The sequence below is a fragment of the Colossoma macropomum genome, unplaced genomic scaffold, assembly GCF_904425465.1.
Source record: "Colossoma macropomum unplaced genomic scaffold, Colossoma_macropomum, whole genome shotgun sequence".
NCBI lineage: Eukaryota > Metazoa > Chordata > Actinopteri > Characiformes > Serrasalmidae > Colossoma > Colossoma macropomum.
This window is the reverse complement of record NW_023494809.1, coordinates 2410157-2428231: the sequence shown is the minus strand read 5'-3', so window position 1 is coordinate 2428231 and position 18075 is coordinate 2410157. Positions and strand designations below refer to the sequence as shown.

The following is an 18075-nucleotide window of genomic DNA, read 5'->3' as shown; positions in this document are numbered from 1 at the left end:
ATTTTTACAGTTAAAAAAAAATTACAACAGTCAGTCAATATTATCATAGGTCAACGTCGTTTCAATGTATTATGGTCCTTTTCTTCATAACAAGCATAAAACACGCTGATAGTATGCTAATGTCTTAGTAGCTAGCTAGCTACATTTCTCGTTGCACCTTAAATGGTGCAGCAGTTACATTTTGGTGCCTCAGGCATCAGACATGCTTCACCATTTAAAATCTTAAGCTTATTACATACTAAGGCTTGTTATTCAGCAACTACAGGAATTTCAATGCAAACTGGTTGAGCTATTCTTAGGTTATAGAAGTGTGAAATAACACTTTGGGCCTACTGGTGGGTTATGAGTGCTTAAAGGGTTAAGATGGACTGGGAAAATCCGAACGAGAAGCTGGCAAATAGCTGACATTAACTTCATATTACTGAAGAATTAGTGGTGGGCAATAATAAATAACTGTCCAGCCTTTAGTGACTCTTTGAAAGCATATGACTCCCTAAATGTAACTAAAGCCCAGCAGTGAGGAGCTGAACTTTACCCTCCTCTGCTGTCACTGCAGACTGGCAGGGTCGCCTACAGAGCAGCGCTGGTAGCTGTTAATGAAGTAATGCTCTTTATTTGAGGGTCCCATTTTGTAGAGGAAGATTCCAACCACTACCCCTTGTAACTCAGTTTAAAGGGGCAAGGTGACACTCGAAAACAAGGGGTAGGGGTAAAAGTGAGAAATGGGATCGGGCCTAACACTGGCGAAACAGTTCCTTGCTTTGAGGCAGAATCAATAAATGGCCCTCCACTAGGGCCTTATCAGCAACTACCTCACCGCGTCAACATCAAAGCGGTGCCAGTAATAGGACTGTTATGTTAGCCACTGTGCTAATCAGTGATAGTCTGTTATGTGGTAACCTGAACTATGGCTCTGAACAGAGCTCCTAGGAAGAGTCTTGCTGGCAGGAAACCTAATCGCCATTAGCAAATGCATGTTTTAAACCCGATACAACGGAGGTGACATGGTCACCGACGGGACACAACGCTTAACATGAGAAAGCCAAACTTTCATTCTCGCTATCGCTTTTTCCTTAAACACCACCTCCGACTCTCACTCTCTCTGTGGTCTCCGGCTTTGCGTGTAGAGCTGTGTTAACGCTATCTCCGTCTCTATCTCTTGTCATACTCTCTATTCACAGTGGCTGGCTTTGTGATCGCTATTGTTAGTGAAGTACCCTCCCAAAACAGACACCAGTGTCTGTGAGAGGCCGCTGTAGTGGCTATTGTTCGGCCTTAAGAGGGGATTTTGGGCTCTCATGTGTTACAAGACCCATGGGTCAGTATGTACGTGTGTGTGTGTGTGTATGTTTGAGAAGCACTACAGGATCTGCAGGATCAATAACATAAGCTGTTATGCCATTAATCAGTACTGGGAAGTGCTGTCAAAATTCACTAAAGGCTGTTATTGATCCTAGTAAACAAGTAATCTAAGAATCTTTTCACGATTAATTGAGTAATCCTGAGTCTGTTAAAAAGGTTAAGCAATGAACACGGACTTAAGTAAAGAATTACAAACCTTGCACGAAATATTACCTTTCGTTACATTTTTCTTCAATAATGTTGATGAATATAATTTTATGATGGAAATGTATACTTTACAAAAGAGTAGAGGGGTTCTCACCACTCTTTGCTCACTAGCAGCTGAATATAGAGTCAAATTTCAAAAATACAAAGTGTGATAGGTTATCTGATTACAGAGTTATAGGGAAAATACTGTATTTGATTATATTAATTAAATAAGTCAATTTTCATTATACCGGCGGAATGGCCACGAACTTTTTACTGAGAGACCAGCAGAAAACTGAAAATATGAATCATTGTCATGCAAATTTTTGTAACTGAATATTCAAGTTCAATCAATCTGTGGCAGCCTTAAATTCAACCCTTGCATATTGTGTAAATACACCGATCAGGCATAACATTATGACCACCTCCTTGTTTCTACACTCATTGTCCATTTTATCAGCTCCACTTACTCTTGTGGCTCATTCTCAGCACTGCAATAACACTGAGTGGTGGTGGTGTGTTAATGTGTGTTGTGCTGGTATGAGTGGATCAGACAGCAGTGCTGCTGGAGTTTTTAAACACTGTGTCCACTCACTGTCCACTCTATTAGACACTCCTACCTTGTCAGTCCACCTTGTAGATGTAAAGTCAGAGACGATAGCTCATCTGCTGCTGCACAGTTTGTGTTGGTCATCCTCTAGTCCTTCATCAGTGGTCACAGGACGCTGCCCACAGGATGCTGTTGGCTGGATATTTTTAGTTGGTGGACTATTCTCAGTCCAGCAGGGAGACTGAGGTGTTTAAAAACTCCAGCAGCACTGCTGTGTCTGATCCACTCACACCAGCGCAACACACACTAACACACCACCACCACATCAGTGTTACTGCAGTGCTGAGAATGACCCACCACCCAAATAGTACCTGCTCTGTGAGGGTCCATGGGGGTCCTGACCACTGAAGAACAGGGTAAAAGGGTGCTAACAAAGTATCAGAGAAACAGATGGACTACAGTCTGTAACTGTAGAACTACAAAGTGCACCTATACAGTAAGTGGAGCTGATAAAATGGACAATGAGCATAGAAACAAGGAGGTGGTCATAATGTTATGCCTGAGCTGTGTGTATCGCAGTATTAAGTGATATATTTTATTCTGTAAGTTAGTAACACTGTAAGAAGTGTTAGATATGATACACAAGTATTTGAAAATATTTAAGTTGCATTAATAAAGTCAACAAACCCATGCTTTCCAGTACTGGTACTACATGCTAAAAAAAATAATAATAATAATAAAATAATAATAAAAAAAAAAAATTAAAAAATTAGAATCTGCCAGAGCTGGTTTTAATTGGACTGTTTTCTTCTGGCTTTTTCAAAAGAAACTTCACGAAACACAAGCTGATGCTTTTAGAACGACTCTCACAGTCCAGTTCCTTAAACATCACTGAAATTTTGGTTGTAGATGTTAATCATGCTGGACATAGACAACCCAAGGATATCACAGAAACAGAAGCGTTTTGCTGGCTGGATACAAAAAGCATTTGCAAGCTGTAATATCCGCCGAATGTCATGCTACTAAGTACAGCAACATTTCCAAAAAAGCTGGGAAGCTGTGCAGACTGTAAATAAAAATAGAATGCAATGATATGCAAATCAAGTAAGCCACATTGTTAAAGGAAAACACTACAAAGACAACATATCAAAAACTGAGAAACATTTTGAGTTTGATGCCAACAACATGGTCCAAAAAAGTTGGGACGGGGGCCTGTTTACCACTGTGTTTCATCACCTCTTCTTTTAACAACACCTGTAAGTGTTTGGGAACTGAGGAGACACTGCTGTAGATTTGAGAGTGAAATGTTTTCCTGTTCTTGTTTGATATAGTATTTCAGCTGCTCAACGTACAAACATTTTGGCACATTTATACGGTGCATTTAATTTTTTCCCCAATGTGTTAAAACTTGGCAAATAAATAAATATTGTGCACCAAAATTTGCAGAAAAATTTGTCTACCTTTGAGGATGTTAGCTTTTTTTCTTAGAAAATCTGACGGGGGGTATTCAAACCTTTGCATACGACTGTGTGAAATGTTTATCAGAATGTCTGTGCTGCAAGGTCTCTCAAAATGCTTTCTCACATTTACCTGCTTATCAATCAAATGTGTTAACAAGCCCCCTAAGAAGTGTAAACTGTTTCGAAATGAGGCACACCTTGCATAGACCTAATGCCCCCTATCAATACATCTTAAAGTGAAAATCAGCTGTGTGACACCAACACTGGTCCAGACTGCACTACCATACATAATTAGACGTTATCTCAGACTGTCCTCCACACAACAAAGGATAAGAGGACTCAGAGTGTCTGTGTGTAACTGATCAGCTACAAGCAAAGGAATGATTAATGAGATGTCAGTCGGCACAATGCCTTCAGGAGACCTGATGTCTGTTAGATGATAACCTGAAAGATGGCACGCACACGGAATGAAGTGATAATTTTACGCTCCCTGTAGCTTTCTTTTATGCGCGAGTGCATTTCTGCTCCTGGTATCTTTCCGCTGTGGATATCTAAGCAGGTGCTGACTGATGCTTTTCACACTAACAGAAAAGAAAGCTGGGATGATTCTCAGTGTGCCATTCCCACACAAGTAGAAAGCAGTACTCTGCTAAAAAAGATGGTTCCTCCATGGTTCTTTAGTAAAGGGAGATGTTCTATTTAGGACCATGAGTTTCATGCTTTTCAGACTGAAAAATCATTTTTTACATATTTTTAGTACTCGCCGATACAGAGACCGATACCATGCTGAGTAACCTACTTAGAATCAAGCAGTTGTTAGTGTAACCTAACAGTTAAATCATTACAATCTAGTTGGTTTTAAATGAAATGCATTATCTAGCTATGCTATATTTAACACTACCTTGGATTGAGTAGCAGTGCAGTGGAGAAGAGTGGGTTTTGTACAGTGGCTCATACTGTAAACGCAGCCCCTACAGACAACTCTGTCTACAGACAATTTCAGATAAAGCTGTTTCAAACAAAAATAATGTGCACACTGAGTACTCAGCAAAAAAAAACATGCTGAGAACCTCAGTGGTGCTACTAACACTGTGCACTGAAGCTAAAGCCAGGCGGTGATGTACACAATAGTGCTGTACTCTCGCTCGACAGCCTATTTTACGACAACAACAACAACAACAACAACAACCACAAAAAAAACACTTAACATTTAAGAACGTTCAAAAGTAGAGCTTGGTATCCTGGGGTTTCAGTCACGTGATTTTTCTGTTGTGGCTGCCATATTTGGGACCGATTTTCTGGCTTTGCCGCTCCGCACGAACGCAACTAGAGGTGAAAGATGGCTAAAATTCTTCACCTTACTTTGGAATACAAAAAACTCCTGGTCCCACTTAAACTGGTGGAAAGCTACCAAATTTGTGTTTTCCTGACATTTATATGCATCTCATACACAAACCCCTCTCCCTAATCTGGTTTGAATGGAGAAACATGAACGTTAAATATCAGACTGAATGTCGTGGGTCTGAAAACGACGTCGTGTTTCGACAGACGTGATTCTGTAAGTTTGCTAGTGCAGTTAGTTCAGAGTTCAGCTCCAGTCCTGAAACCCCTGCACAGCATAACTGTGGTTTCCTGGTTAAAATACCTGATATTATTAGCTAATTAATCCCTTCTTGAGCTGAACGAGGTGTGAACAGCAGAGAGAAACACTAAAACTATACAGTGCAGCGGCTCCAAGCCTGGAGTCTGAAACACTGAATTAAAGGTCTGTGTGTCTCTCGTCATTCTTGGCTTCTGTCGCGTCTTGCAGGTGATTCTTTTACAAAGCACAGCAGATTAAAGGCATCGTGCAGAGCAGTCACTCCCTGATTCGGTCCTCAAAATGGCGGCGACTATTCAGTGTGACGTCACGTGAAACGCAGGAATATATGGACTTTGGTAGCAAATATTGCCTTTTTCCCTCCATTTAGCTGGCCTACGTGTCTCCACCCATATACTGGGGAAGCGGCTGTGACTGTGTGTTTAAAACGGGCTAAAGTCATGCAGTGTAGGTGGGGTGGGAATATACCAAAGTGAATGCCTACAGAGACCAATGGCTTTGTGTCCGACAGTCACAGAGTCAGTTAGTGCTTCTCTGTGTGAGCAGATCCTCCTATGCTGCTTTTGTTGTGGGGTAGCTACACCTGACTCATGTCACACGGTATTAACTGGTATCTGAATGTTGGTCCGGCTGAATCTATATAAGTACGAGTACAAGCAAATGAGCATGGTATCGGCATATACACATATACTCACATACACACTCATATACATGTGTGACGATAGTATTCCGCATGTGTTTAATGACACTACATACACACAACAACATCGATAGCTTCAAAGCTAATCCTACCCAGCCTGAAAATTTCATGCAGCTCTACACTGAATACTGCCATCCAAACACACTCTTTCCATTGCTAGAAACATTTTACTGGGCTTTTTTTTTTTTAACTCATTTTGTTTGAATATCACAGCAGTTATCACAAAAACCTAAAATATCCCCATCAGCTGAGCCCTACAGGGACGTGCTCTACAGAAGCGAGTCTATAGTGAATGTAGGCCACCACAGGGACTCCCGAAGGCCAAGTGTAAATTTGCAGGACAGGGTAGAATCCCATGGAGCACCAAAGCATTTTACCATCAGTCGCTTGTTGTCTGTGAAAAGCACACACCACCTTCCTCCCTTTACTGGACTAGCCCCTCCTAACATCCTTACCTTTGAGCAAGAGACCAAACATCAGGAGAAAAACTTTCCATTCTCTCTCTCGCTTTCAGGCAGTGTATTTCTGGGTTAAATGGTTGCTGCAGTAGTTTGTGGAAAACACCAGCCACATTCATTTTCCAAGATAAATGGCAGGAAACAGAGGTTTCATGAGACAGAAATGAAGAGATTGGGGGGGGGTATAAAAGTTTTTGAGTAACATTGCAATTGCAATTTAAATGCGACCCTGATTTTCTTAAAAAGAACAGCACATCCATTTATTTCATGCTTTAGGCTTCAAAGCCGAAGGTAGTGCGTCAAACTGCCAGTTCATGAGCTCTGCGGTATTAGAGTAAACTTCAAGTTAAAACTTAAGACAACATTGAATAATGTAGGATATAACTGGAATTACAGCTCATGTGAAATGAAAATTGCACCCTTTCAAATTGCAGCTGAATATAAATGTTCAATCACCGTTATCGTGATAAATTATGTAACACTGTATGAAGAGCGTGAGGGCCAAAAAGATATGGCACAGGACTATTCCAGGAAAAAAAATGCACATTCTAATATAAAAAATGTTCACTGCTGCAGCTCCTAATGTTTTCTAGGCCAATGTGTTACTGACATTATCATAAACCACGATAACCTAACGGCCAGAAGAACATGCCATTGCAGAGCATGATGAACAAAACAAAAAAACGAGGGCTTAATTTGGCTTTAATAAGAATTGCTTGACTTTAAAACTTAACGATGACGTTTGCAGACATTCGACAGACTGCTTTGTAGCAACAAGGCAACATGTTTTCTTTATAAACTTTATAAAGCTAACAGGCAGAAATATGCTCTCCTGTGGGGCAACTGAATGATCTGCTTAAGAATGCAGTCTTTTACTTTCTCTTTACACGCAAAGGCTTCAAATATGGGCGATTTCAGCACAATAAGCTATTAATCACCAAACAGATATGAGGTAGTGAAGTAAGCCCTGTGGCTGAGCTACAACACAGCTACTGCAGCCACTGATTCCAGTTACAGACTTTGTCACTCTCTTTAGCTTATAATGACTACAGAGAATGACAATGTCCGATTAATCTAAATCTGGTGGACTTAGGAGACGTTTACTGCAGTTATGCATCCTATGTTTTGTCTTTGCAAAAAAATGTCATGATATAACTTTGAATAATAGTGTTTAATATTTTTTAAAAATTGAAATATACAGGTTGATTCAAAAAGATTCATCCGATTTCAAAGCGCCATATTTTTACAACTGTGAGGCGCCGAGGAAACAATCACAATCCAATTTGAAAGAGGGGGTCATACAGTTTCGGACTGTCCCTTCAGTCTGTGAGGAGATGGAGACCCCTGAGCAGAAAGCGTTTTGTGTTCTCCACTTCAATAAGAGTGAATCAGTCATAACTGTGCAACGTGATTTTTGTCGGCCGTTGGTTCTACAACTGTATTGATTTACAAATGTAAAATAAATCATTTTGAAATGGGATGAACGTTTTTGAATCAACCTATATTTTCTAATATTTGCCAAATTAACATTTGTCAGTGAACAACAAAAAAAATCATGTACAATTTTTACATTTTTCTTTTTTTTTGACATTTTTAAAATACCAGCTGCCCTTTACATTGTGTAAAAACGTCATGATGGATAGACCGATTTTGAAGATACAAAGTTCCGAAAGTGATAAGTTAAGTAAAGTCCAGAACCTTAAGATAAGAAAGCGAAAGCCTCCAATGAGAAAGAACAGGAGGGAGGCAAGGAAGGAAAGGAAAGGAGGGATGTGAACCTCATCATGAGCAACGTTCAAAAGCAGAGAAATCATAAAACGACATGAGGAGAGGAAGAACGGATACGACGGTGGTGGGACACACAGAGGGGCACCTTGTGTCCAGTGCAGGCCAAGTGTGTCTGAGAGTGTGAGAGAGAGCAGGTCTGGAGTTTTGGTATAAACAGAAGGCTTCGGGTTCAAGACACACGGATCGCATTACCCTGCATTATACATGGCTATATTTACCGCGCTGCTGCGTTAAAAAGACCTATTCCATTACATTCTGCCCTCAGGCTGGGTGTGGGTGAGTGAGAGTGTGCATGCCCACTGGGACCCGCTTCATCTTTTTTTGTTTTTTTTCTTGCTACATCATTCCTTTAGTGTCCAGCGTTTGTGTGTGTCCCCGTCCCTCTCGTGGGACCTCAGTAAGAGGTCATTTGTGTAGTGTCTGCAGCTTTGTGTGCGTAAATCAGATAAGAGAGGAACACAAACCCTATTAGGGGCTAAAAGCAGAGGCACGGAGACACATAAAAACAGCAACATGAGTACACGTCCGTGGGGACGCTGGCTTAAAACCTGCAAGGCCATTAAAGACACCTCTCCCTCACCCACTCAAACACGCAGCCCTTACACCGCACCCATCACTGGGGCAGCCAGGCATCCCAAACCAACAGCATTAGCTCACAGAGAGCATTAGGAGACAGGGCTCGAAAGCTAGTGAACCACTCAACTCACCAAAAAACACATTAACAGCACTTACAGTCCAACAGCCTGAGACCAGTTTATATCATTTAGAGGAATGTAGGCACAACGCAAAGTTAACAAACCACTCAAATCTTGACCCGAACAGCTGCTCAAAAGCAACCAAAACAGCTTTTTTTAATAAGCACTGAGATCCCTCCCAGAAAAATTACAAATATGCAAATCGCATCATTTCAGTTAGTGATGCACCAAAGTGAAAATTTAGAGCTGACACCAAAACTAAAATTCAAAACGTTTTAATTGCCATTTTATTTATCGCTGCTGTCGGAAGAAAACCTCATGTCTCCATTTTTCGTTTTTCAGTTTTTGACATAGTTTGAAAATGCCTGTCGCCCTTTACATTGTGTGTAAATTTCACAAAGACCAGACCAAAAGAAACAGCCCAGCTGCTTGTGTGCTGTCGGTTGCTATATCTGAGATCTGAGATATGAGGAGTTGCACTGCAACACGTAGAAATGTAACTGAAATACATTATTTTGCCTGTGAAGCTGTAACTAGAACACTGAACTACTACCTTAATTTGCCCTCTAAAATGCACCCTTTCAGTTGCTAGAGTGATAATTAGCTTGGAACTGAGAACAGTTTATTAGAACTAATAAAGCAATTTTAGAGCAATCTTATCACGTTAAAATGTGGTGTTATTTTCTGCACTTATTTATATTTATTTTCACTTAAATCAACAAAACATGTTGCCCAAATATATGACTGCATGTGTGAAAAAAGGAAACTTCTGTTAACCTTAATTTTTTCAGTATATATCAGATGGATACAGTTATATTTTAGACGCTGCCATCAAGGTTCTCACGACTGTTAAAACTAATAAAATAGACAAAAAAAAACGAAAAAAAAAAAACACAAACACAGACCCCCAAAAACAGAAATCCCTGGTTAAATGAGCAACGATAGGCTTTTTTTTTCTTTATACTCAGAGCCTTGGTTATGGATATGTCAATGTCTGATGCTGATCCTTCTCTGAAGCCCTCATTTTTGTTTTTCTTTTTTAAACTACTGATCTTTTATTTCCTCTGGACTAACAAACTAACCAAAAGCAATAAGCCGAAAAAACAAACCCTTATCACTTAAACTTTCACATCTGGCTGTAACCAAAAGCCCAACACAATTAGTCCAGCAGCCTTAGGCGGGAGAGAGGTCTAACGGCTATGTTTGGGGGGTGAACTCGGAGCATTTCCGTGTCTCTCAGGGGTTGGCTGAGTGGCTGACCCTGCTGGTGTCTCCAGGGGGCGGAAGTAAACCAGATGGGCACGGAGTTGCACAGCTCTCGGGAAAACGGATCAAATTTCTTAAAGATCCTAGCATGGTTCTTGTCTGTGTGTGTGCGCGCGTGTGTGTGTGTGTACATGTGATAGAGTGTGAAAAGGTGAAAAGGTTAATTTTGTTGTGTATGTATGTGGATGGATCATATTAGGTGTTTGCTTTAAAGAATTAACAGGAAAATAGTCATAGTGAGCACCTGAAGATCATCAGGGAACCAGACCCCACCACCCCCTCATACACACACACAAAAACAAAAAATAACCAACAAAACACCAAAAAACTAAATGTTTCAATACGCCATCAGAGGAGTTCCGCTGCGTGCTGGCAACAGTAAATCATTTAGAAAAGTTTTGCAAACAGAACCGAAACTTCAAGGTCATTCTAAAAACTTTGCCCATCACTTGAGTTCTACCAGCTCCATAATGGAGTGCCTAGTTCCACTTTTGATGCAATTTATTGACCGTCTCATAGGCTACATTCACATTACAAGCCTCATTGCTCAAATCCGATCTCTCTGACACGATGGTTCACACTTCTTAGGTAAGTGATTCAAATCTGTCATTTATGTGAACGAACCAGCATCATGAAACGTCCCACATGCTCACATCCTACTCAGTAACGTCACGTGAACGAATCACGTGCATCATCAGCACAAACTAACGAGCAGAACGAGCTTCGCTGAGAAGATAATTAACTCTGATCAGCTCTCAGCTTCATTATTAGAGCGAGACGAAGGAGAAAAAGGTGAGATGAGCTGCTTTTCCACCGTTTACAGGCTTTAACTTCTGTTCGGCACTGCTGCCATGTGCACAGTGGAAAAAAGCGCATGAATTCTAGGACCACATATGAAAGTGGCTCAGGTCGGATTTGAAAAGATCAGATTTGTGTGTCCACACAGCCCTGAAAGCACCAGATCTGAGTCACATTAGGGCAGAAAATCGGATTTGTGCCACTTCAACCTGGTAACGTGAACGTAGCCTCATCTATTTTGCCAAAAGGCAGCATATCACTGTTGTCGGAAGAAAACCTTGTATCTCTAAAATGGTAACTTTACAGGAGGAGGAAAAGTAAATGGAACCAGTTTCTTTTGGTCAGATCTTCATGAAATTTACATACAGTATAAAGGGCAACAGGCATTTTCAAAAATTATGTCAAAAAAAGACATAAATGGAAATATGAGGTTTCCTTCTGACAGCAGTCATATGCATGTTTGTATGTATGAAGATGTTAGTCATAACACGATTCTCCAACAAGCAATGTAAAAAAACAGCCTCCACACAACATTCTGGCAGGAAAAAAGGAAGACTGTTATTTTGGCATGATTCAGTACAGAGAAGAAAAAACTACAGGCCACCTGTCATAAATTTCATATTTCGACGCCTGTGATCTCTCAGGTGCTGTGTGTAACTCTATACAGAGGACAGCCCTGCAGGGAGGCCTGCATGTAGATGAATAAACGGACACAAACCAGGTCATGGCCAGGCCACTGAAGTGTATAAGTGTGCACGTGGTGCCCAACCGGAAAATGGACAAAGATAAAGAGGTAAATAAACAGAGGTATACATGAAATATGCATGAAGCTGTGACCTCAAAATGATTCCATTAAATTACAGTTCTTCAGGAAACGATTCAGTGTATGAGAAAACATCACGATTCGATTACGATTCTTTACACAGCAGTAAAATATCACTGTTTCAGTCATGAGATGATTTTAACTTTAACCTTTTTCGACCACGTGCACACAAAGTGAGTGTACAGTAGGCCGTGTGCATAAGGCACCACGAAGGCATTCCTGCTTTGCTGGCTGTGCTACACAGTGTTTTCAGTACTCATGCTCCTTTTTTTTTATCGATAAACCTTGTATTATATTTTTCCCTACTCTGAAGGGCTTATAAAATATGCTATAGTAATAATAATAATAATAATAATAATAATAACAGGGCTGAACGATTTTGGCTAAATATCTAGTTGCGATTTCTCTAACCAATATTGCGATTACGATTTATGTTGCGAAGGTCTTTATAAACTGATGTATAGGCCTTTTCTAAGAAGACCAGCGCATACTTTCTTTTTCGGCTTGAGGCTTTAAAGTCGAACACAGTTCATCAGTCTGCCAGTTATTTGTGGTTGTGATGTCACAGCACACGGTTGCTTCTGATTCGTCAAATTAATCGAAAAGCAGTTCCCAGGCTCCGCGTGATTAGGTTACATTTCCAGTTCTTAGACCTTGCAATGCATCAACACTCACACTAAAAAAAATGGTTCTTCAAGGAATCTTTAGTGAACACACTGGTTCCATGTAGAACCATGAACCCTCAAAGATCCCTCTGCATGATTAAATGGTTCTTTGCTTGGTGAAACTGTTCTTAACATTCATGGAAAAAGTGTTTCTATGTAGCACCAAAAGGGTTATTTTATTCTTACAAGCTTGACATCGTAATAACAGAAGAACCCTTTTTGGTGCTGTATAGAACCGTTTTCAAAAGGTTGCTATGTAGAACCATCTACAGCACATTCTCGATCAATCTGAAGAACGATTTCACCATGCAAAGGGTTCTTTGAGGGTTCTTGGTTTTATACAGAACCCTTGAAGAATCATCCTTTTAAGAGTGTTGTTGATAACAGACTATAAGACTAGAATAAAAACTGCAGCACTTGCAATTTGAAAATTGCACTCTTTCAAATTGCGATTTCGATATAAAAACGATTAATCTTTCAGCCCTGAATAATAATAATAATAATAATAATAATAATAATAATAACAACAACAACAACAACAACAACAACAGCAAATGTAACAATAATAGCAGCTGTATGACAATACTACTAATAATTATCATTATTGCCATGTTTTGTTATTTTTATTATACTGTTTTAACCCTTAGAAACCTAAAATTTCAGGGAATTTTTGGGTTTTTTTTTAGTCAATTACAATAGCAATTATACAGTATTTACAGTCATACATGCCATATGTTGTTATTTTCAAGAGACCCTGGGCTACTCAGATATACCATTGTTTGACACATTAATGCTAACAGAAATTTGATATCTTTATGAATTTGGGTTAAAAATTCACCTAGCGCCTGCTAAATTCTGTAATTTTTAATGAAACAGATTTTGGAAACAAGTGCAGTTGTAGTTATCTTTTCAGAAATGGTTAGTCTGGAGTGTCTGTGAGCTGAAAGTACAATAATTTTGATGGTGATTAATTCTGTTGATTATTATGAGTAAAAATAAATCAATTAGCATAAGGCGGCCATGTTTTTTTTTTATTGATTTTCTGTCCTGATGGATGAAATCACTCTGGACTGTGAGGTCAGAGTCTGATGAGTGATCTGATGTGTGAATCATGTCGCTGTTTTAACCCTTTGTTGGAATATGAAGGGCAAAAAGCAGAGCAATAATATCAGGATTTTAGGTGATTTTATGAGTTGAATTACTCACTGATGCTGACGTCACAGCTCGATGATGTCATGCTCGCTAGTTAGGAGCAGGTCTGCTGAATGTCCTGAAATGTGGATCATGTTTGTATCTTAAACCATTCTGAAGTTATCAAGGCTAGAAGTGACAAACCATTTTGCTTCGGGTCCTAAGGGTTAAATATATTCTTTTTAATATCATTATGTCACATCATTATTGTTCGAACAGTAGAAAACAACATAATTTTGGTCTGAGATCATATCGCCCATCCCTAGAACACATCAAACTGTACAGCAAATGGAAGGTGCTTTGATTCACCTGGTCCTGAAAATAGTGGTGTGGCCAAACAGCGAAGTAAACAGATGAATAGATACAAAAAAAAACACACAAACCGTTGTTTTATTTTTACATTTAAAAATTGCCAGATACTATAAAGATTCTATTGTGTCCAAAAATGAGCACAAACTTAATTCTAATTGATTCTAACAGACCAAAATCAATGCAGTTGAATCACCTTCAGCTTGACACCCTGCACCACTGGCCATGTCACGTATAAATGGGGAGAAAAGCAGTGCTGTCAAATGCCCTTGCCACTGTCTGTACGTTTTCCATAGCAGAAGCTTGTTACCTGAGAATTTGTCAGAATGTAAGCGGGTGACGCTGATGGTTTTAACATGGGTGTAGTCTCTCAGCCAATCACCATCCAACCATTCAAAGAGTATTTATCATCAGGAGAGAAACTGTTGACAGGAAGGCCTCAGTACACACTAGCAGAGACCGGAAGAAGATAATGTACTGACAGTAATGGCTCTGAGTGCTGTGTGGTGATTAATGCTTGCAGTCAATCTCTCTTTCCTCCAGGTGGAAGCCCTTATGAGAAACAAACATTTCCTCTTTTAACACAGGGGATAGCACACATATGCACATGTGCACGCATGCAACACACTCAAACACAGTGAACCACTGTTGTTTGCACTACCACGCACACTTATGTATACTGTTTGCCCTATATAATCTTATATTGCTTGTATATTATGTATTTCTGACTGTTAAGCATATGTACACTGTATGTATATTATTGTCTACATATTGCTTGTATACTGTGTGTACTGTGTATATTGCATACTGACTAAATAATATGGCCGTTGTCTGCATATTGCATACAATACTAGAGAGACACCAACGGCTGGAAACAAATTTGTGTTGGCCAACAAATATGATTTGCCATTTGCAAGACACTAGCTTACAGTAAAGGGGTGGACAATGTGATGATAAGTTATAGTGTGAAAAGAACTGACATAAGATTGAGGGACAGTGCAGAGCTGGGAAAGAGGTAGGGACTGCAAAGGGTTTACAGGTCCAGGACAAGAAAGAAACTGAAATGATAACATCTCAATATGCTTTCTGAGTATATCATTGCCATTCAAAGCTTGCAAACAGCAACTTTTTAAGGCACTGTGTAATTCTTTTAAGCTCTATTTTCTTTTGGTCATTTCTTTTGCAAAAATGAATTAAAAAATGAATGCATTCATAGTTGGTATAGCAATTTTTTATGACGGTGTTTTAGGGCCACTGTTAATAAAAATAAAAACAGTAGACTTCGAGAATTAAGTTGTACTATTTTGAGAAAAAAAGTTGTAATATTTGGAGGATAAAGTGGGCTGCTGTACTGTAGGGGGGCTGCCATAACGCGTTGGGGTCTCGGTTGCTGTACTGGCGCTGGAGCTCCTCTCACTCCTGTCTCTCTGTGGATCATTTTGATCATCATTCTCACTGTCTGTGAAACTTCATGCCCTCTTTGAATGGGGGGAGATGTAGCCACTGATAGCCGTGTAGACGACCCTGCCTGCGATTCTCCTTCAACAAAACAGACAGGCAGTTTCCTCCGAGTCCGTCTGGCTCTTTATTCTAGATAACCAGTTTCCTGCACAGCCGTTTCTTATACTAATAACAGGCTGGTGCTGATGTGCAGGAGAGACAGGGAGATTTAGTGTTTCTTTATGGGCCAAATTGATACGAAAGTATAACTCCACCAACTCAACGCCCCTCATTTAACACGAGGAGGTGCTGCTTCCCTTTTCAAAGGCTTTGGCCACAATATTGCGACCTTTCCTGGTATTAATGCCACTTTAATGTCGTAATTCTACTCCTTTTTTTCCCTTGACATATTACGATTTTTTTTCTCTAAATATTATAACTTTTTTCTCAAAGTCTACTATTTTTATTTTTATTAACAGTGGCCCTAAAACACTCACACTAATTTTTTAACGTAACACTACCATCTGCTGCACTTTGTCCATACCAAATTGCCTGCAAACCTAAAAAAAAATAGTTTTTTTGTGAAACTGTCTTTACGTACCATAAGGTTTTATATTTTCCACATTATCCACCCTTAGCGTCCTGAAAAACTAGAGCCAACTAGGGCCAAGCAACAATCGCCTTCTGTCAGCTCACCATCACCTCTTGTCCCCTGTGGCAATTCTAACATACCACAATGACCACAGCTGATGGTCGACATGCACATGACTACTGTGTCTTCATAAAAGACAACAACTCTAGCAGCGTCAGGCAGCAGTTCAGCTGCAACAAACGAAGTAAAGAACATATTGTTTGAATGTCTTTTAAGCGTCAAGTGTCCATGTCTAAGTTAAACCCAGAGTATGATGGGAAAAGTACAACACCGTTAGCCTGGCACTCGGTGGCTAAGTAAAAGCTTCCACATTAAACAGTGAAATAAAACCCATCATTTCTCATTGGGAACACGATGCTCACATACTGCTCTTTTCAAATTTCATACAGTCAAGTAGCAAAATTAGTTCCAATGTCTGTGGGTAGTGATAAAACTTTGCTACTTGCTCTGGCGCTGGAAAGTTAGGCTATCCCCTGGCTGTGTGCCCTCTTGAGAGTGTCATTTGCTTGCTCTGCTCTCTTTTGTTTCTCTCTTCATGTGCTGATTCACAGCTCTCCCCCCAAGGCCAACAGTCAATGCCTATTAAACATGCTTAATCAGCCAAAATAGCACTAATGAGGACCAATTAGAGCAAATTAAAGGCGACTGTCGGCCACCAACACTCACTGATGGCCTGATGCCGTCCAATGGCCGACTCTTGGCTTGATGGGTCATGGCCCTTACTTACAGTACTGCCCTAGGACTTGGATAAAGGGGTCTAGCTGGGAAAGTTAAGGGTGTTAGGCTGGATGGGTGGGTAGGTAGTTCTCCATTGCCCCTTACATTCAGACCTTGATAACCTTGTGCTCCCACGTTTACTACAGCTCAGTGGCGCCTGACAGTCGGCTCTTGGCTTGGTGCATCACGGCCCTTACTTACAGTACTGCCTTAGGACATGGATAAAGGGGTCTGGCAGGGTTGGGTGGGAACCTTGTTGGGAAGGTTGATGGTGTTAGGCTGGATGGGTGGTTGGGTGGTTCTCCATTTCCCCTTACACTTGGACCTTCATAAACTTGAGCTCCCACGTTTACTACAGCTCAATGGTGTCTGACAGCCGACTCTTGGCTTGGTGCGTCACAGCCCTTACTTACAGTACTGCCTTAGGACATGAATGAAGTTCAGCAGTGCATTCTTTTGATGGAAGACTGACAGAGAAACACTGCAGTCTGCAGAACAAGTTTCAGATCCATCAACAACAGGCCATTTACACATCAACTATTACACAAACTGACATTCACACAAATACTCTCTTTTTTTTTTGCCTAAATCTGCAAAAGACTTTGTGTGTTACTGCCAAACCTGACGGCATGCTGCGAAGGCTGCCGCCAGAACACACCACACTGGCTGCCTTATAAGTCCAAAAAGCGCTCTCCATCTCTTTTCATACGTTCCACAGCTCCCCGCTTTATCTTATTATTCTTTCACTAAAAAAAAATAAAAAAAAATAAAAAAATCGTCTAGAGTTTTAAGTCTATTACCAAGCACATTCTTGTGTTTTGAGGCTTTACTCAGTAATGAAATAAGAGGGAGAGAACTACTGTCTGCCAGAGCAAGCAAAAGAGGGACCAAAGAGGGAAAGCGAGTGAAGCGAGTGAGAGAAAGAGAGAGTGATAAAGGACCTAAGCAAGAGACACTTCTGACGTAAATGATCAATGGTGACACCTAAGCTGCTGTTCATCACTGATATGCATCTTAACTGTTCTGTGTGAGCTTGAGATGAAGAATGAAGAAGATTTCTAGTTTGGTGTTTGTAGATTCTCTTCTATTTTAAGGTATAAAGCGAGTGATACAGCAGGAAAATAAATGCTAAAACGGAAGAGCTCCCTCCCCAAGTAACTCACCTTGGTGAAGAACACAGAGAGATGAGTCTCGCTGCCAAGAATCCATATAGGGAACTTTGGAGACTTGAGAAAAGATCCAACCTGAAAAAAAAGTCCAAAAAAAGAGAAGGGATGAGTGCCAATCTCCATACCGATGACATGACTACCAGGCCAACTACATTCTGAAACCATGACTACCCGTCCAGCTTTACGGTTAGAAAGAACTAAAAGTACAACAAAGAACTTGTTTATATGATCTGTATTAGATTTGCA

At 40.3% G+C, this 18075-nt stretch overlaps 1 protein-coding gene across 2 annotated transcripts in view; it reads right to left on the bottom strand.

Annotated features, from left to right (window-relative positions):
* Positions 1-18075, bottom strand: part of mindy3 (MINDY lysine 48 deubiquitinase 3) — a 90660-nt gene that overhangs the window by 43788 nt on the left and 28797 nt on the right. For both annotated transcript variants that reach the window (XM_036558543.1, XM_036558542.1), the window contains exon 10: positions 17824-17904. In XM_036558543.1, the coding sequence (XP_036414436.1) occupies positions 17824-17904 (81 nt within the window). The remainder of the gene's footprint in view (positions 1-17823; positions 17905-18075) is intronic.